Below are 21,755 nucleotides of genomic sequence, written 5' to 3'. Positions count from 1 at the left end.
ATCCTACTCACTGGCTAGTTCAGCTTGATGTTCACTAGTGGTTGCACATCTGACATGCACTCTTGCACACTATGCTTGCACTCTGGTCTCTCCAGTTGCTGGCAACATGGGCAGCTGTGACCCATGTCCCATGGTCCCACTCCAATTGCTGGCACACAGGCCTACACACACACACATGCACACCGACTCACCCAGGAAAACAGTTAGAAAAAGAATTTAATGAGAAGATAGAGCATACTGCGCTGATGAGGCACAGGGCATGGCCAGACAAGTGTAATGACCAGCCACCTGTTTACACACAAGTGGCCCCTTTTATCGCCTTATCCCTCTGGTTTCCAGTGCTTGCTCCTCCCCAAACCACCTTGATCCTTTCCTTTCCCCACCTTTGGTCCTTTCCCTAAACAACCCATTATAAGTCTTTTACAATCTCAAAATGTTCTTCCCGCCATCCCATAATGAGTCCCATACACCAGTAGGTAGGAACCCCCTTCAGCTTCTAAGGTGGCCTGGGGAGCCTCTACATTGGCTTACCTTAATGGGTGTCACCACCAGCCCATGGGGCTGATCACCCTCCTGTGACAGCCCTGGGAGGAGCCGTGGCAGGATGTTCCCTTTCCTCTCACTTGGTTATCAGGCTTCCCCTGCCTGCCATTGCTCCTCTGTGCTCCTCTGTGTTTATGGAAATGAGCCTTTAATCACATAACCTAACACCTCAGTTCTTGTCATATACTACATGTTTGGACTTTGGATTTAATTCAAACCAAGAGAAAGGCTATTAGATTTGAATAAGAAAGGGAAAATAAATGAAATATTATATCAATGCCTAGAGCAAAAGAAAAGTTTCCTGAGTCTTGTTTATGAAATCTGAACCCTGTTATATCCCACCGGTGTCACTGAAATTGCCCGGGAGTGAGTTTGGCTGCTCCTCATAATCATTTCTGTTGTGTATGAACACTCTGTGACAGAGGCCTGAATCCAGTAGCGACTTTAGGCACAGTGATGCTGAGATAAGGGCCTTCAGTCCGGGGGACAGAGGCCTACTCCCTCTGACCCAAAATATCTTCACAGAATCACAGAATCACTGAGGTTGGAAGGGACCTCTGGAGATCATCTAGTCCAACTCTCCTGCTCAAGCAGGGGCACCTAGAGCACATTGCACAGGATTGCATCCAGGCGTGTTTTGAATATCTCCAGAGAAGGAGACTCCACAACCTCTCTGGGCAACCTGTTCCAGTGCTCTGTCATCCCCACAGCAAAGAAGTTTTTCCTCATGTTCAGATGGAAATCTTGAAATCTTGAAATGTTCTTCCAAAATGACTCAACTTCCACAGACAAGTTGGAAGCTGGGTTCCTCCCCACTGACCTGAGCAGCTTCAAAACAGGTATTGAGGTAACGGTGATATAGATATGTTTGAAGTCCTTTGGCTGAAGGAGAATCTAAAAACTATAGTAAATGAAAACTCTAATCCTTGATTTATTGTATTACAAAGGAACTAAAGGTCCTTCTCCAATCATGTTATTTCTCTCTTAAAAAAAAAAAAAAAAAAAAAAGAGGATCTGGCCCACCTTAAAAAGGGATAACTTTACAATATATCTGCAGTGTAGCTGTTTGAGGAATTGGTCCAGTGTTTGAGAAAGACAGAGAGCTGCCCAGCACTGCCAGCTTGACAACATTTCTAGGCATGTTTGAAAGCTGTAAGTTAGGTGCCTAGGAAAATTCACTAATGAGAATGTAGGTCTTCAGGAACGTAGTTTAACCTAAAAGTACACCTGAGTCCTCTGGTACATACCAACATGCTTTATGGACCTTGGCCTAACAAATCTATCAGTCCCATGTAATGCTGTGCATATCTTTCTCCTAAAGCAATTAGGCCTTTGGTGGACATGAGGGGACATATTTCTTCCCCATCCTATTTCATCCTTTCTCTAGTAACTGCATTTCATAATCCTTTTAATAACATCTTAAAACTAATTTTTTCCTTCCCCAACTACTCTCATGGGAAAGCTTTTCCAAAAGCTCACTCCTCTAATGGCTAGAAATTGCCTTTTAATTTCCTGCCTAAAAGTATTCATGGCCAGTTTATATCCATGTGCTGTTGTACCAACACTGTCCTTTGGCTTAAGTAGCTCTCTGAACTCCCTGGTGCACATCCTTTCCGCATGTTATAGAGAGCATTCAGATCCCCTCAGCCTTTTATTTATTAGGCCAAATAGAACAAGCTCTTTTGATTTTAAAGGAACTTGATTTGATGACCCAGGAGAGGCCTCTTTTACTCCTGTAGCCAATGATTCTATATCGCCTTTCTCTAATTCTGGCAACTAAAGAAAAATACTGCTGCTAAAATAAGCATTGGAGCTCTTCTCATCAACGCCTCATTGGAATAAAAACAGTTACGTGCAAGCTTTTTAAACACCAAAGGGTCTGTTTTGCTTGTAATGTACTGGAGATCTATCTATATTGTGATTAGTAATGACTCTTACTGGAGGGACGTGCAGCTAGCTTCTCGCTCAGTGAATTGAGCATTTGTTCTCAGAAAACCACATTTGTTATGTTTTGCTTTTTTTGCACTACAGAAAGTTTAAACTTCTAGTCCCAACATATTTGTTTAAATGTAATCATCTGCATGTCTGTTGCTAATGAGCTGATCATTCTTTAGCCAAAATAAAATCATTACAATGGGAACAAATTTAACCTTGGAACCTTATCTTGGAGAGAGATGTTTAACTGGAAGCAAGTCTGGTTCTATATTCTGAATTGTCATTGATCCACATTACCTCACAAAACATATGAGGGACCAGAGCTGTCAGAAACATCCCACTCCAACACCAGCAAGTTCTGGTAATGAGCAAGCTGGAAAGAATTATATCCATATAGATTTCTTTTCTGGCTTGATACATCATGCTAATAGTAATAAACAATATGTGATTTATCAATAGTGCCTTCCATCATAGGATTTCAATGTGTTTCCCTTAGGCACAATCCCCTCAGTGAGTTAGTTATTAAGGTTAAGGCATTGCTAAAAAGGCCTCAACTCAGCCAGATACTGTATCTACTTTTACAGGTGGGATAATCAGGGAATAACATTTTGTACAGTGTTAGCTTGGAAATAGAAAGGAGTGATCACTTATTAGCAAGAGTTCCTCCAATTATTCCTGCTCATAAAGTTGGATGTCACTCTCTCCCTGAATCCAGCTATGGCTACACCACCACAACTACAACTTCATGGTGCCTTGGCCACAGGTTTGGAGCCAATCAAACGTTTCATACAGAGGGGAAGAGTTGGTGTGGATGGGACTGGCATGAGCTGAGCCAAATCCCAACGAGCAGGTGACATTATCTCTGGCTATAATCAAGGTTGTTAGCAATAAGTCCCCTTCGTTCCTTTGAAGGGTGCCTAAAAAATGTTTGATGCTTTTTTTATCCTCAACAGAAAAGGACAGTATTGTAGCTACTTTAGGCTATTTTAGGCTAGAGGGTCATGTGCTTTGAGTGAAGTTCTCCATGGGTTCCTTTGAGGAGTATAAATGGTCTTTCTGTGACTGCTCACATATCCTCAAAGATGAGAGCCACCTTTGCCTCTTGCTGGCTCTGTGACTCAGCTAAAAATGTCCTTTTTGTTCATCTTTCTGACATACACTGATCAAATAATGAAAGTGAGTCATACACAATTTTCCAGACTCCTATTATTGTGCAGGAGTGCTATACCCATCAGTCAGTTTGATACGTGGCATAATCCTATTCCCAATGGTGTCTCAGTATTCTGCTTATTCAGCTGGAGGAAAACATATTCCAGCAACAGCTGGAACAAGCAGAGAAAACCAAAGGGAAAATATAGCAGACTGGAACTGGGCATTGTGCTGCTGCTTCCCTCTGCTCTGGCCCTCCAAAAAGCGGCAGTCTTGCTGCTTTTAGCAGATGCCTTATTCTGCCCAGTCGGCTAGAAGGAAAGGTGCCATGAAGGAATGGACAGCTGATGGAAGAGATACACGAAAGTTTACCATATCTTGTAGCTGGATTCACTAGAGAACTGGATCATTTTGTGAGCAGGAATAGACATTAATATAAGAGAGGTAAAGACAGGTAGCAGACAATCTGAAACCAGAGCTATCTCCTACACTATTTTTACAATATTTATAAGGAGAAACAATTCATTGGGCAATATGGCTATTACCCACTAACAACATGTTGACTAGAGATGATAGATTTATTTTTCAGATGAGGAATCCAAATCCACACTCAGTTCCACAGATGTCCTTCCCATAGCAACCTAAGTGGCATATCTCGGCATATGATAAGCAGATACAACTCTACCAAAGTTAAAGGATAAAGCTTTGCCATTTACTTTGGCCTGGGATGTTCCTCACAAGCTTAGAGCTACTAAGTCTCACTTATTGATTAGCTGGCAAAATTGATTCCTTCCCCACAATACTAAATCTCTAAGCCCTGCAATATTTGCAGCATGCCACCCTGTTGCCGACTATGTCTAGTCTGTGGCCTCAAAGAGCAGCAGAGAGGCCTTGGTACCATCCTTCTGCTTAGGCACAGCTCCGACCTGCACCCCGTGCTCAGAGGAGACCTGCAACAAAGCACATCTCCACCACAGCCCTGTACGAGCTACTGTGACCCATACATCAGCCACATCTCTGCCATGTAAACATGCAGGAGTGAAGCAGCTTGAGCTTTCAGGATGTCGGGAGTTAATACACATAAAAGCAAGAGGGAAAAGTTCTGCAATAAAGCAGGTCTTAAATGTGTATGTGTGCTGATGTGGTGTTTGGACACTTCCAGTTTCCTAATGCCAATGCTCGCATACATCTTGGAGGGTGCGGCTCTGCAAGAGCCAAAGATAATTCTCCAGTGCCTGTACTTATTTATAAGCGTGGATGCACGTAGCTGGGCCAGAGCCTGCCTGCCTGTACAGCAGACAGCAGGGACCTCTGCGAGGCCAGCTTCACAGAGTTGCAGCTGCACGCTCGCCTCCCGCAGCCCCGGGGCCAGCTAAACAACCAGCAAACCCCTGTGCCCACTGGTTCTGTCGAAGCTCCAGCAATGCCTGCTGCAAGAATTTCATCATTCCCTTCTCTTTTTCATGAGAGAAACAGCAGGCAATGATATACAGAGAGTTTCTCAGATCTTCAGATTAGCTTGACAGGCTTCAGTCCCTGCTTCTAGTATGCTTGACAGAACCTAAACCTCTTCCATTTTTTGAGCAGAGACTTCCCTGGGCTCAGAGGAACACAGTGTTGCTTCCTCATAGTCACATCCACGGACAGGTTAATACAGAGAGAACTTTTTTCCTCCTGATCCAGAACAGTCTTTTCAATTTTTATATTCAATTTTTATACTTTATATATCTATTTCACCAGAGGTACAAAAGTCCTTTCAGTAGTACAGCTTCTATTTAAGATTATGGATAAAAAACACTTCTTGAAGAGGAGAAAAGCCATTTCAAGCTTTCTGAGCCCTCTCCATAGTATACGCTTCTGGTTTTAATTTGCAAAGGCAAGCTTGAAAATCTACAGTGCAAGACATACATATTTTACTGCCAAGTTTACATTTTTTCCCCTTGATGATTCAGCACTGAAAGAACCAGGCTGCTGTGATTAACCCTAAATCAGACAATGGAGCCCAACAGCTACTTCCAGTGCCATGGCTTGGCTCGTAGTCTTTTTGAGAGCAAAGCCAAAAGGAAACTTGAGTGCCTGTGGATATGGCACCAGCCCAAGGGCCAATCTTAAATTCAAAATATCTGAAGCATTCAGTGAGGCTTACACAGTTGCACTGTTATGACTGATAGATCGAACAAGATTAGATAATCTATGCTGTACAAACACACCCCCTACCAGATTCCTGGGTTTCTTACGATACTATGTTAATCTGGAAGACATATGTATTCATTTTAGATTGTTTATAGGCAAAACTTCTGCTTTTCCAAACAAAGCATTTCAATTTCTGATTCTATTAGTATTACTCTCTCTCTGCTGTTCTACGTGGTTCATTGAGTCAGTCTTTGCAATGAAAATCTACCTTGTAACACTGAAGAGACAAAACTTGCTGTAAGCGACAACATGCAACATCCCTGGGTTGCACCCCTTTGCAAAACGTTGCAACAGCGCCTGGAGACAGCAAAGCAGAACCTGCCTCCAGAACCTGCGCCTGGCCACAGCACGAGCACAAGCACAACAGGGGCACAGGGAATACTTTGGTGGATCCAAACCTCCAGCTGGAGGTGCAGCAGGAGCAGACAAGAGACAGGGCTAAAGGCAGAGGAACGATGCGGTGGGGTAGCCCAGCGAGGAAGGAAATGGTCACACAGATTCCCCAGGAGAGGAGGCAGCTAAGTAATGCAAATGCACGTGCAGAGGCGGAAGTGGAGAAGATCCCCAGCCACACAGAGGAGGAAGGGAGACTGCAAAAAGTAGCCCATGTGATTAACTCCTTTTTCTGGACACATCAAAAACTTTGTGAGTACAGGACTGTTCCCCTGTTAGTAATCTTCCACTTCAGCAATTGCTGCAACTGCCCCAAGGAAGTGATGTGATTGCAAACAGGGACAGAAACAGTATGCAGGGTCCTGACATGCAGGCGGTGAGACAAGCCCCTTTTTAGCCCTGCTCCTTCACATGAAAAAGTCTGAAAGCACCTGAAAGAGATTAATGTCTAATATGTCTTTGCTTTGAAGAACAAGATCACAGTGGGAAGAGAGAAGCCAATGCTCGTTATTAATCATCCTTCTTTCTAAGGCACCCGCTTCCTGGCATTCTATTAAACACCCATTTTTATTGAGTCCCTGATTTCCCCGAAGCCGTTCCCACAGCAGCAACAGCAGCAGCCTGGCTCTTCCAGAAACATTTCTCTTGCTGGACAGGTCTTGGGGCCCGCAAGAAGGCGGTGAAGCTTTTCTCATGGGTGATGGAAGTTCATGCAACTTGCAGACTTTTGGGCCAAAATCTGTGACAATTTGCAAACACTCAGCAACAGATCAAAGCCATCCTCAGAGAAATTCTGTGTTTTTTCTACCTGTCTGGATGAAACTCGAGCAGCTCTAGAGCCTGAGAAGAGCAAAGGAACAATGCTGCTGCCTGCCTGTCTCTCCCCACCGACTGTCTCGGTGCCTCCAGCAACAGGATTGCCCGGTGCCACCCCAAATGTATCTTTGGCTTGTAAGTCCCACTCCAGGGAGTCCTCGTAATTGAAAGATCTGAACAGAAAAAACAAAAAACAAAACAAAACAAAACACTAAATTCTTTTTTTGGCCTCAGCTGAGATGTTTTCCAAATTGTGAAGGGAGAACTACCAGGTAGGAAAACAAAACACAAAAAAAATGAAAACGACAGAATCACCCTGCAATTGCCAAATTAGCTGAAGGCTGTTCCTGGGCTGCACATGTGGCTGGGATGCTTTTCAGTATGTTTTTACCATGAACCAAGATGATGTGGAGGCATGCAGGGACCATCTTTCAGTGTCTGGTCTGTGAGGGAAGGAGAAAACAGCTCAGCTCTGGGAGAAGCTAGGATTAAAACAACAGCTGGGGACGAGGAGGTTGAGGAGGTCAGGAAACCTCTACAGCTATCATATCTAAAGAGCTGAATTTTTGCTAGGGTGACTGGAGAAGAAGGATGAAACTACTATCCTGGCCTGGGATCTGGAGTGGTGATCCCAGCATAGCTTTACTTTGTGACCATATATTCTCCGTGGCTCAATGCCGGCTCTCTAAGGATGCTGTACTGAGAGGTTTACCTTTGGTCAAAGGCTTACCTTTGACTATTTTGTCTGTTAAAACTCACAAGACAGAAGCTCATGTCTGATACATTGAGGTTTTTATCTTAGATGCTACAGTCCTCCCACACCCTTTACCAAAAGTTCATTCCATCCTCTGTAAGCACAGTCCATGTAGCCCTCTATCATAACCTTATCTTTTCATTTGTTTAGATGCATGCAAGATGTTGTAATTAATATCACACCCGGTCCTTTCTTCAGGCACTTGAGTTTTAGCCAAACATGGTATTTTTATGTTACAAAAGACTGATAGTCAGGCCAACAGCGTTGACTAAGATCTTAACAGCACTGGAAACTTTAAATCCATGCCTTAATCTCATATTGTCTCTTAGAGCCAGGTTTCTTGCTATATCCCTCTAAAACTGAAATAGTGACAACTAAATCAAGTTACAACAGTATAAAAAAGGGGGGTTAAATCTATGTTTTAACTCTTGCAATGTAAACTCCATTGACCTAGAACAGCAGTGTCCAGCTGGGAGAGCGACTCTGTCCCAACAAGAATGAGCGGTCATAACAGGCGCAGGTCAGAGCCTGGAGATAGACCAGGATGCAGCCCACCAGCCTCAAACTCCACGTTCATGTCAGGCATCAGGAATGAAGTTAGGTAAAGCTGTCTTGTAGAGGACTTCCCAGTACACCCTCCTCATGCAGTGGTAGCCACGACATTTATCCAAGCTTGAGGAGGAAATTGTTCTCATGTGACTCTAGATAGCCTGAAGGGGAATATTTATACACCCATGTGTCAAAAAGTGTCTGAACAAGTGTCCTGAAGAAAACTTTGCCTTCATATTAAAATCATGCATAAACTGTGGTAAAAAGGAGATACCTGAGTACTATATTTTCAGTACAAATTTACTTTTCCCATATAAGTGGTGTTTTCTTATTCCATTTCCCTCGTTAAATGTAACTTAGGATCAGTGTCACTGAAACAATAATTATGCAGAAATATTAGGGCAAGCTCTCCTTTCAGTCAGTGATGGGAAACCAGAACAACTCACATGACTCAGGGATGAAAGCCAAGTTTACAAGAGTTTGGCCTCACATCCTTGGAATTTCTTGTCTTGTGAGTGTGCACATTGCAGACACTAGGGGGTTTTTGTTTCTTTTTTTTTTTTGACAAGGCTGGAACACACATCTCAGGCACAACAGGAGACATTCCCACAGCTTGGGCTTTCCTACACAACACTGTGACCTTGCTCCCTTTCTGCACCCCCGGTGCCAGCCCAGCAGCATGAGAGATCCACCCCAGCACAACAGGCCCCGAGGCAGAGGAGCAGCCCCAGCTCTGTGTTCCCCAAGGGATGCCACTGCAATGCATGAGAGCAGTTGGAGAGGCTCAGCCTGACTATGTGTGTGCACGACATTGTTTTTTACACCAAGAAACAAGCATTAAAAATGTGCATATGACATGCTTGGATCCTATGAAGATAGGGCCAGCCTGAAGGTCATGGAAGACAATGGCTTTTCCTTTTGTTGCTCAGCAATAAGCCATCGCAAGTGTGGAGATGGGAATCACTGGAGAAGGAGAGGGGAAATGCACAGCATCTATATGTAAGGCCAGTTCTTCAGTCATTCTGGTTTTCCAGCATACAATCAATCTTACACAATACTGTAGCTTGGAATAACCAGTGTCACAAAAGCCATTCTGGGTCCCAGAGGAAATAAGGTATCTGTCCCCTGCCCTGACACTAGAGATTTTTCCCTCCCCAACTCTCTTCCTTATATCCCTGTCCTGCAACCCCACTCCCTCCTGTCCCCCCTTTCTTTAGGCTTAGAGACCCTACAGTGACCCCAGGAGTGGCAATCTCTGGCTAAGGAGCAGAGGAAGAACAGATGTGAGAGGTTGGGTGGAAGGAGGAGGAGGATGCACACAGCAAAGAAGGGTGCCCACAAGGGTGGCCCCTAGGCACAGTGCTCTCCCCGTCACAGCAGCCCTCCCAATAAAACAACCTATGGCCCTTAGAAGTGACCTCTGATGGGATATCCCATTTACCCAAAACACCTTGCAAATGCTCCAGCAGAGAGCAGGGGATGACTTTTATTGAAAGCATCCCTTGCACACACATCAGGCATTCCTTTTGCCTCTAAAACCCTCCAGCTTCAACATCTCTGCAAAAGCCGTCTGTGCAAGCCGACAAGCCCACACGGTGGCACCACAGACGGCAGCGAGGCGCCGGCCCCGAGCCCGTGGCACAGGCACAGACTGTCCCTGCACTGAAACGTGCAATATCCCCCACTGCCTCTCAGCTCCACAGAAACAAGGCCATGTGCCGTAGGAAAACTGCCAAACTGTCAGCTCCTTGCTCACCCACTAAATATCCAGGGTGGATTCGCATATGCATTTTAACACTGGCGTCCCTCTCTCCCCGGGAAGTCCGCTATAAAGCTCTCTCTCCCATCAGTGGGAGCAGCCAGGGAAATGTTGCAAGCCGCTGAATATGAGTAATTGGGAAATATTTTGTTATCTCCATCATTTTGCAAGCTTAGCCTGGCTGCTGGTATCATCTCAATAGTAGAGCTGGCCCCAACTGCAAAGAAAGTCATCTGCTTTTAGTATTTTTAGACTTCAGCCTGCCTCTACTTTTTTTTGTTTTTGCTGTTGCTGTTGGTAAAGTGCTGCATTTAACTCATTACCACCGAAATGCATCAGTCAGCAGCAGAGACATGCACATAAAACAGGCTCAGGTAAAAGAGGCTTTGCTGCTGGAGGTGGAACCTGTGCCATTAGATCCCCCCACTGAAGGCTGGCCACCTTTCAGAGGCAATATGCCAAGTTTTACTTCTCTTTCCCAAACTAGAGGCTGAAGAGGCCAGTAAAAGTCAGCAGGGGCTGGAACATGCTACCTCACCACAGGGCAAGGTAGTATTTTATCTCTGGGTTGGGCAGTGGCTTACTGGCTCCCATGGGATACATGACACGCAGAGCTGAGGAGAAGGAAGTTGTGCTCTCTCACAGTGCAATTGTTCCCAGCTGCCATCCAAAAAGCTTCCCACATACTCTCTGATGCCTGTGCCATGCATTGGTGACTACTCACTGGGGCTGGATTACAGGGATTATCTCTTTATGTATCTTGACAGGAAAGCACAAAGCATTTTGCAAGGGTATAGGTATCATTAGCCCTATTTTGGTTTGGGTTCTTATTAAAATAAAGAGGAAACTGAGGCACAGAAAAGCAAGCATCCCTCAGAAGGCCAGAAGCCTTCAGAAACCAGCTCCAGACTTGCTGGGTGTCAGGCATTGACACCTCCCCTTACCTCACGCCTAAGAGAAGCTCATGGCTTCTCTCCTGCTCCAGGACCCCTCGGCTCTGGTGAGCCACCAAAATCTATTCCACAGCTGCATTTGGTGGGAGGGACCCCAAAGCAGGGGACAAACTCCTGTTGCTACAGCTGCAGTCATAACCTACTGCCGTCTGTTGTTGAGAGGAGACCCCCTACAAAGTTACCCCATGAACATGATTGGCATGGCAGTCCCCTCTCTTTTCCTGCGACCTGAAATTATCTCCCTCTTACTAAAGAAAGATCCTTGAGAGGTCTGGCAGGTGTCTGATTTTCCAGGCCAATACTTTATTCCCTGGCCTACAGCCCTCCGGAGGATGGATGCCCCTTCCTCACCATGCACTCCACATAAAAACAGAAGCACATTGGCAGATCATTCTCCCTACCATCAGCCATCTCTCTAGGGCCATATTCGGGGGTCCAACCCTTCCACACACAAGGTGTATTTGCATTGCCTGCCTTTCCTCAAGCCCTTCCATAAGGCTACCACAGTTGCAGGCATCTACAGGACGTTCTGCAACATCAGAGTTACCCTCAGTTGTCTATACATTCGTGGCTGCCAGGACTAATTCCTCAAAGCAAAACTGTGATCAGCTTGAACTGGAGTAGAAACAGACCTCACAGAGAAAGGGCATGTTGCAAACCACGAAGCCTCTTCCTGTAACTGGTTGTAAATAGCCTACAACATTTCTCTTTGTGCAGCATTATCCAAAAATAAAACTTCTCCATCCTGCAGTAGACCTCACTTTGATGTTCGTGGGAACAGCACTCTCAAATTATATGCAGTACATGGCACATGGATTGCATTGTGTAGAAGTTTCATGCCAGTGACAGTCTATGGCTTATATTTAAAAACTCAAGTACTGCTGAACTTCCCTGAGTAACATTAAGGTCAATTTCAGGTTAACTTTTCCCTTCCTATATTCCTATAAATCTTATTTCCAAATCATTTTGAATTTGAACCCTCTGAAAATAGTTTTCCTCACTTTTACTGTTTTCCTGGAATTGACCTCTTAATTAAACTGGAATTACTCTGGATTTCTCTCTCCACTGTCCCCATGTAAATGAAATCTGAATTAAGCCCCCTTTATAAAAAACATCACATTTTTAAAAGATTTTTTTTAACAGTCAGCTGGTTACTGAACCAAAAACTTTTAATCCATGTATCAAAGTGTTCCTATCCAGCCTTTTATTCTAATAGGTAAATCTATCTTTCCAGCTAATCAGTTCATACAAATTCCATATTGCTTATAGCAAGCTAAAACACACCCTATAGCTGTCAGCTCCTGATAAATCTTCTTGTACTTTGGACTTGAAATAAGTGACCTAAAGCTGAATGTAAGGAGAAGATTTTCTTAAACAGAAAAACACGCACAAGGTCAAAAGTTCACCTTCTAGCAATCCAGCTACCACATTCCTAGAAGGACATGCCAGACACTGGGACAATCTACTGCATTCCCAAGCTAGCAAGGGGGGATCCTACAGATGGGGAACTCAAACTGACAGACACATCCAGACATGGCCTTAAAGGACAATGATGTGGAAGCATTGCATCCCCTTGCATCATAGATTTGTTTTTTCTGTTACAGAGTCACCCCAATGCCTTCCTTCCTTCTGTGCTTCCCAAACACAACCCAAATATCATCCCTGGCAGCCTGCAGTTTTCCAAAGAGCTCATCCCTCGTAACCAGGGGAGGGCTAGAGCTCCTGCCTCCCTGTCCTCGAAGCTGGAGCCCTTCTCTCTGGTCACCTCCAGGGGAAGGGAGGAGAAGGGAAGCAGGGCTTTTGGGGTCATCAGCCTTACCTAGGGTCTCCTGGCCGGGTTCACAGCGGGGGGCCAGCTCGGTGGCCCTAAGCAGCCCGCTGAGGAGGAGCAGGATCCTCAGGACCATGCTGGAGCCCCTTGCACAGGCAACCCAGTGATGTGGCACTTGCTGCCTGGTGGAGCAGCTCCTTCACTTGGAGCCGCAGCACGGCTCTAGCTCTCCAAACCGCGGAGGAAACCGGTGCACTGCAAGGGCATGCCCACGTCTCACAGCATATGCAGTCCAGGCATCAGATTTCAACTAACATTCGAGCTTGGAAAGCAAAAGGATTTGAGACAGAGCAGAGGGAGGAGGAAGGAGCTCTCCCTCCCCTCTGCCTGCCTCCCCATTGCAGCCTGGTTTCTAATTGCGTTAAAAGTTGGAGGGAAGGGGGGTCCCCACAGGGATCTGCCTGCTCTTCGACCAAGGGTCTTTGTGCTACAGCTTTTCCAAGGGAAACAGGAGCTTCCTTAAAGTGTGTCTCATGTTAGAGCCTCCTGAAGCGGACAGTGACTGTCTGGAGAAAACAGGGGGGAAACAGAGAGCGAGAGCAAGAGAAAAACAGACGATCAAAAGCAACTTTCTGCCTGAAGAATGGTATTTCATAACTAGCTTAACTGCGAGTTTAAAACACACACAGTAGTGCAGGAACTTGGAGCTGCACCCCTCCAGCACAGCGAAAACGGGAGCCCCCAACACAGCCACAGGTTCCCCCTCTGCCTACTCCTCCCAGGCATGCCATTTTACTTAAAAATAAGATTCAGTTTTCACAAGAAAATTTGGAGAGCTAATAATCTTTTCTGTCTATTCTTTAAAAATATTTTCACAAAAACCTGGAGAAGATCCCAAAACAGCAATAAGTATATTAGCTGGATGGTAGATCTATATTAAATTTACCTTAAATTGATTTTTTTCTGGTTTCTTTAAAACAGAGATGTATGTTTTTATCCCTCTGCAAAAGGTATGGTGGGAGATGCTTTCCTTAGGTAGGATGTGAACTCTTCCTTTTTTACCTACATATAGAAAAAAATCTTTTTTCCATGCATATCACAGTAAAATGAATTTTTCTTTCTTTCTTTTTCTTTTTTTTTCTTTTTTTTTTTTAAGGGACCAAAACAGATCAAAGCGTGCTGCCTTTCCAGGTAGTACATGTTCCTTTGAGGACAGATACCTGCTTAGACATCTCCCAGGTGCTGTGCTGGCAGGACCCTGGGAGCAGAGAGTCTGTCCTTGTAGTCATAGCACATTGACTCATGCTGATCACTGTCAGATAGATTGGTAGGGAAGCTCTGTGCTTTATGGTAATGTAATCAAATAAACCCCCCTGCAGGGAAACACAAAAGAGGCTGACAGGGCAGCAGAATGCCATATGTGTCTCGAAAAGTAATCGATTCCTCACCGTGTTTGGAAGGGGTTACACCACTAGATGGATTGGGAACCTCAGCAGAAAAGGAAGTCCTCTGCTGCCAGGATCTGTGCAGGAGGGTGACTTCTCCTGCGTCTAGTAATTTCTACTAGATCTGGAGACTTCAGAGTCTTTCCTGGGTATAACAGTGGGGGCAAACAGCACCCAAGTTCATCGGGAGTCAAAAATAAAATTCTAAGAAGAGTATAATCTGACTGCCTTTTTTTCCTGATCACACAGGAGCAAGTCTGGACTTTCAATAAAAAGACAGTACAAACACATCTCTGAAAGGGCAGGATGTACTTCACCTTCTGCCCAGCTCCCCGGCAGCCTGAGGACGGCTGCTCTGAATGCCAGTCTGTCCTCGAGTACATCTGAGGGTGCATTCTGGCTGCACTTAACCCCAAACCTCGCTGTGTGCCTGGACGATGCATTTTGCATTAAAGGGAAAGAGCGAGGGTTTCAGGCTGCCCTCAGCAGTAAACACCTAGATATTACCTAAGCGATAGGGATAAATTCCTTACAGTGAAAAAGGCTGCAGAGATTCTACCTACAAACAGAAGCTGACCCACATTCCCAAGAAATGTTGATTTCTTCCTTGAAATTATTTGCAGCCCTTATGAGTATGGAATGACATATCTCATCCACCACACATCCCATTGAGATGAGCTCCACCGCAGAACCAATTCTTCAGTGGCTGTAATCCAATAAGCTTTCCCCTTTTCTGTCTTTTTCTTGTTGTTAGGTTTTTGTTTGTGCCTGTGACTTCTCACTCACTGTCTCCCATCCTTCAGCCTAGACACTATATCCTGTGTTTCCTCCCCTCCACCATAATTCAGGCCACCAGTCCTAGTTTAGATGCCATGTACTTTAGGATCATGTTTTTAGAACAGCAGCAAACTTAAGTCCACTTTGCCAGGCTCCCCCAAAACATTCTGCAAACCACGGCCACCTGCTTTCAGCAGCTCCATTGGCCCTACTGGGCAGTAATACTGCGCCCATACTTAATTTCAAATACTAATGAGACCAAGTATAGGCGATTCATCACACTGGGAATACCGATTTGGATTCATTTGGGAAAAGCTGTTTGTTATTTCTCTGAATGAAATGAGTTGCGTAGACATTATATTAGGTCATTTCTCTTTCTCAAGGTTATTGTATCCATTTAATATTAATCGTAGTTTGTCTATGCATTGATTTTTTCCCCAGTTCAACAGGCTTTTGTGCTTTGACATCATATTCATCAAAATGATGTGGAGTCAATGTTTTGTCTACTCTGTGCAAGGCAGCTCCACATGAAGACTAACTGGGGTGAGCTCTGGAACAAGCTGCACATGAGTCATGTCATCATGGCCACATGCCCAGACGAGGTCCAGGACTCTGCCCCGGTGCAGAGTGTCCAGGACCAGAGCTGCACCTTTACACCCTGCTGTGATGTGGTGCACATGTGCCTTTGAGTCCCCTCACATTTCTGTATGGCACTGTCTGTAGCTACATAGAGTCTATAAGGGGCCACGGTCTCAGATGACAGAAGCAGAACTCTGCCTGTTTATTCATCCTTCCAAGTCTACATCCTACGCCACACCATAATCATGCTCACTGAGATGCCCAGGAGCCCTTTTTAGGCTCTTGTCTCTCTCTCACAATTTTTCTCTCTTCCTTAAAGAAAGAGCAGCAGATGTAGCAGCATCCGCTGGGTTTAATCATTTGCACTTGAATCACTACAATAACATTAGTAAAATAATTTTACAAGCTCGTGTTATGGATTAGCCTTCTCCTGATCAGCAACCTTTCTGCTAGTCTACAGTCCACATTACAGCAGCTGTCCAGAAATCCTCAGACAGAACTAAATACCAAAACTCTTTTTATGTCTGTTTGGCAGGTACTCAAAGTAGGATTGAATACTGTACATTGAACATGTGTTCTCAGGATCCTTACTACTGTCAGAGGGATTTAGCACAGAGATCTCGGATCTGACAGATCCAGATTGGATTTCATTACCTTTTTTTCTCTCTTTTTTTTTTTCTTTTTTTTTTCCTCTTTTCAAATCTCCTTCACTGCAGACTACACTCACAGGAGACAGAACAATAAACAAAAGTGGTGGTGCCTGAATAACAGTTTTCTGAAGGACATAAACTGCAAGTCAAAATGCTCCTTCATAGCTTGTGTTCTCTCCCACTAGGTGTTAGTTCCTGCACAGGGAAGCTGGCAGAGCGGAATATCTGAGCTCATCACATCTGTTTCAGTGTAAAGTCAGCAGGTATAGTTTTAAGAGATTTTACAGTAATTTAATTAATCCAGGAGATTTTGCACTACAGAAGGTATAAGCACGTTTAAAAAACAAAACAAACTATTCTACCTGTCTTTGCAAGACCTCAACCCCCTATGCCTTGACTGTGCTCCATGCACAAGCAGAGATGTGAGGAAGGCTCACCAGGGCTCCTGTTTCAGCTTCCAAGTGTTAAGTTCTGTTCACATAAATTAGAAGGCTACAAAATACTCCTTCTCTAAAAAAATACTTCTAGTACAAATTAACATACATGCAGATAAAAGACTATTTATTTTACTGTAAAAATACATGTAGTATTCAGAGCTCTCCATTTGTTAAGAGGAGTAGATATTTGGGGAAATTTCTTTCTGTCTGTCTTTTGGGACCATCTACATTATGCTTGGGGAGCTTTTAACTTTCTTGCAGAGGTTTTCAGCAGTGCTTTTTATCTCAACATTCAGTTTGTTCCCCTTATGACCCACAAGACTGAACCAGCTTTAGAAACTACTGCACATAAACATCCAGAGCCAGAAATTAGATGGAGAAACAAAAAAGAGGGTAGTAGAAAAAGAAATTTCTTATGTTTCACTACACCGTACCCTAAGAGTTTGTCTTAAGACAAATCACGGACTAAAACTTTCTGTATGTCTCAAATACTCCATGGACTGCCTGTAGCTTCTATCAGTTAGTTTTGATCATTATGAACCTAAGTCCATATTAGTACCAGCACACTAGGGGAAAAGGAATAGTGTTCTGGTAGACCCCCCCCACAGAGCAATCCAGTCTAGCCATGCTCCAAAAATTAAATTTCCTGCAATGGCTCCACAATTGGACTTAAATTCTTTTCTTTTTATTTTTGTCATTTTGGCATGTTTTGCCAATTTCTTTCCCCCTACATTTTTTTCATCTGCTCAAAACCAAAGCAAGCAATAAACAACTGGGTGTTTTTTTGCCCTGTTAATATTAGGGTCACAGATTTTTCTTTCTTCCCTGTTAAAATATACTAAATGCAAAATATATATATTATAGCTCTTAAAAAATGTCAGTTCATTTAAATTCAATAAAGGTACTCCCAGTGATAACTAAATTTTGTTTTCATCTTCTGTCTGACTTGTCATATATTAACTAAGCCAAGGACCCACAAAATTAGTTCCCTGTACCACTTCCAAGTGATTCACAGAACTGATCCTATCTTAACGTAAAGGAGTGCAATTAAAACAGGAGGAGGCCTTACCATCCTAGAAAGATTCAACTGAATACATGCCTTTCTATTACTAAACCCTTCATGTGACCTTTGTGCTTGCTCAAGCTAATCAGTAAGAAATTAAGCCACTTGAAAGTTTCTTTTGGTGACGGGGAAGATTTCGTGTAGTTAAAATTCAGCCATGATCAAAGCTATAAGTAACAGCAAATCTAGAAGGGAACCTAGCACCAGATGGTAGAACAAGACCGCAAACGGATGAAGGTAGTAATAAATACAATCCTATATGCAGAAAAAACATGTGCAAGATAGTGCGCACTGATCACCAAACCCTACCCTCAGCACACATTATTATTTAAAGTTAAGCAGTAAAAAGACAGAATTGACATAAGGACCACCTTATCCTCTCAGAGGCTTCAAAGTGAATTATCTTATCACTCCTACACGTAAAGTAGCCAAGCAGGATTACTGATGAGGGGCTGCTGGCAATGCATTTTGTGGTCTTAGTTCAAGATAAAGCCAAAGGGTGACTCTCTTGGATTGCCATAAAGCAAGAAAAATAATACAAATAAGTCTGTGAATCACAGAAGTGAATATATAATGTCTGCAATGAAAAATAAGTGTGCTCAAAAAAGATTTGCGCTGAGAACTAAAGGTCTTTCTTTTCTTCTGATCACAGATGGAGCATTAAAAATTAATATCAGCTCTACCAGAAAAGAACTTGACAGTCCTATTTTGAGACTCGTTTCACTTTGTCTCTTTTCCTGTCTCACAGAACATTGAAGCCACAAGACTCAAAAGAAGTCCTTCAGGGTTTGCTTTGCACATTTGCAGAGGTGCTGGGCAGCATTTTGAAAAGGTGACTTTGAGTGCTTCAGTCTGTAGATACCTGACAGGGGAACACTTAACAGACCCTGATTCCTGAAAGGCAGATCCTTAGTGTTTTCTGAGAAATCGGGCCCTTCAGGGCTGACACTCTCCAGAAAACTGGGTGCTAAATTTGAGCAGAAAGGATCAGTAGCCATTTCAAATAATATTGGCCTGGGAGCTCTGAGGATTTCAACTTTACTTTCACAAATAAACTCCTGAGTCAAATCAAAACCTAAGCCTCACTGAAAGTCTGGAGAACTAGGCTGTAAAATTAGTTAACACAGGACATTTTTAAGGGAATTTAGGCCCTTTGAAATTACACATCAGTATATTAAGATCCTAAATCCAACAAAAACTCTGGGTTATGATCATTTTTAAAAAGTGTCTCAAAGATCCTATCTCTACATCAAGGTTCCCAGTCTTTAGAGTCGCGCAGCCATGTGGTGCTGCAGTAATTCCCCCTAAGTAGGGAGTCCTTTAAATCATGAGGAACTTCAGTCCTGTTTTGATTTTCTCCCATTTTCAAAGATTTTACAAACTGTCAGTGGAAACCACAGGGAGCTTCTCTGGGCAAAAATAAGTGAATTGGTTGTTGTGAGGTCTATTGTTTTCAGGCAACTTTTGGAAGATATTGGCATTGCATTCTTCTATTGTATTCAGGGGAACTCCAGCACTGGCCATGCTCAGATCATCCTTTGTGGATAATTCAGCATGTCTCCAAAGACCAGAGGTGCCATATAGGGATAGTGAAGGTGAAGACCAGGTTGGAGACCATCCTTGGGATGATGCAGGATCCCACACAGCCAGCACCTTCAGCAGCACAGTGTGCAGCACCATGGAGCCATCCCAAACAGCAGTCTGCAGTACAGAAGGCAAACTAACCACAGCCCATGCTGAGCTCAGGGCTGTTCTCCCAGCTGTCTGTCAAAGTCCACGAGGACACAACCCATGGGATTTTAGCCAGACCCATGTGCAACAACTCTGCCATGCAAAGCAGTCATGTATGTAATGGTCCCCTGACTCAGACTCCCTATTTGTAAGAAGCTCATTGGTTCCTGGATATGGATATGTAGTCTGTTACAGTATATGTTTGGGACACTGGCTCAGAGATGCCACCATGTGATTCATTCCAGGGTTCAGCTACAGCCCTGCACAGCACTGCTCTGTGCCACACTTATGTCACATTATTCTGTCTCAAATGGCATTGAAAGCACCAGTTTTTTAATTTCAGGAAGTTAAATTGGAAGGAATTTGGAGAGAGGTTACAAATAGGATGGGGGCTGAAGAACTGACTCATCATGAGGAATAATTTGAGTTACTGACTATGGGTTTTTCCTGGCCAAATAATGACTAATTGGATATGCAAGAGTCATCTACAAGTATTTCAAGCATACAAGACACTTTTGAAAAAATAAATTTTATACAACAGGCCAAGCCACAGTCATGGAGGATCAAAAGATCAAGAACGGGACAGTCAGGAAGAATAAAAGAAAAGCTATAGAGTCTACAGTACCAGCCATGGACTAAACTCTGGGAATAGCTCCATCAATTAGTCAAATCCTTCTTCCTGCTTTTGACAAAGCCCAGTATTTTGAATTAAAACCTCTGCCAATGTAAATTCATCTAGTCATACTGATATCATGAGGTTCCTCTGGTTAAAGATCCAATCCAGAATTGCTAAGTTTTGTAAGAAGATGAGAAATGCTTTATTGTCCACATATAAGGCTAAACTCCATGAGGGAGGTTGCTTCTCCACTCCTTCACCCTAGAAGGCTTCAGAATAAGACCTTAGTGGCTCAAAAGCTGTCATCAGGAGTTTGGCCTTTTCATACCAAGTCATGTTATTAGCTCCCTGACCTACTGTGACAGTGAACTCCCTGTGACAAGTGGGGACTTGTATTTTTCTAATTTCCCTCCATCATTCATTCCACTGAGTTATGTCTGCTCTTTTACTGCAAGTGGGGAACAAAAAGGAACCATTGACCCATCCAAATGGCAAACTTTTCCTGCCAGAGTTTTGATTAGTCAGGCCCTTCCTTTAAACCACTGCTAAGCAGGACACTGCTGGAGCACAAACATCCAAAGAAATACCTGCAGGAGCTGAATTTTTTCTTTTCCTACAGATGATTTTATTAGGCACAGTCTCAATTGCTCCTTCTTTCGCCCTGAAGGAAAACTATATTGCACCAGGAGGCAAGCCTGACCCCCAGCTTTCCTCTGCGAGGAAGATAGCAGCAGCAAGGTTTCTTGACAACCTATAAGCAAGCCATTTACATACTCCACCTGCGGTTGGACATGTTTAGCTTCCTGTTGCCAAGCAACAGCTACCCTCAAGACTGATCAAATCAGCACAGTAGTCTATCGTATGGGAAATTATGAGGCAAAAGGTCCTGGGATCCATTTCTCTGGTTTTTATAGTTTCATATCATGTACAATTGAAAGCTACTGGGTGACTGACAGTCTCTGAGGGCTAAACCTGAGAGCACCAGCGTTAAAAGTAGAGACGATTAGCTGCTGGGGCAAGAGCAGACCCTTAGCCATTGCCAAACAAGCCCAGAGGAAAGCACTGTGCATCCGCGCTTTGGGGAGCTTACATTTCCACCCAACCTTCCTTTCACAAGGCCTATGGGTACAGTAGGTAAGAAGTCTTCTCACAGCTCCAAAAATACAAATTTTACTCTTATGAGGAATTCATGCTGAACACCATTTCCTTCTTGACTCAGCCATAAATGAATATCTAAATGGATATCTTTAATCTGAAGATTAAAATACAGTTAGATGCAATAGTAGCCATATTATTCCCTTGTGCACTACTGGCTATAGAAATTGGCAGGCTTAAATCCCAAGGCACAAAAGAGATTCAGTAGAATAGATTCTTGGTTTGATTCCTTTGCATATTTTCATTGTCAAACACACACCAAAAAAAGTGAAAGGCACAGGTTTTTTTTCTTTTTAATTTGCATGTTACAACCCTACTCATTTGCACAAAATTAAAAACTAAAGCAGAGTGTAAGTGGAAAATTAATTAAAAAAAAAATCAGAAAACTAAATCCATAGAAGAAGTGTCAGTAACAACAATACAGTAGTCCAAGGGAATGCATCAAGGAAAGAAGGAAAAAGTCACTAGTGGGAAGTCACAGTGTCTG

At 43.6% G+C, this 21,755-nt stretch overlaps 1 protein-coding gene across 1 annotated transcript in view; it reads right to left on the bottom strand.

Annotated features, from left to right (window-relative positions):
• CPZ (carboxypeptidase Z) overlaps positions 1–13,119 on the bottom strand; it is a 39,775-nt gene extending 26,656 nt beyond the window's left edge. The window contains exon 1 of the mRNA XM_013960115.2: positions 12,864–13,119. Coding sequence (XP_013815569.1) covers positions 12,864–12,951 — 88 coding nt within the window. The 5' untranslated portion in view covers positions 12,952–13,119. The remainder of the gene's footprint in view (positions 1–12,863) is intronic.
• Between the last annotated feature and the right edge of the window lie 8,636 nt (positions 13,120–21,755).

Source organism: Apteryx mantelli, chromosome 5 (genome assembly GCF_036417845.1).
Source record: "Apteryx mantelli isolate bAptMan1 chromosome 5, bAptMan1.hap1, whole genome shotgun sequence".
In the NCBI taxonomy this organism is placed as follows: domain Eukaryota; kingdom Metazoa; phylum Chordata; class Aves; order Apterygiformes; family Apterygidae; genus Apteryx; species Apteryx mantelli.
The sequence above is the reverse complement of the archived record's forward strand: the minus strand, read 5'-3'. Positions and strand labels throughout refer to the sequence as shown.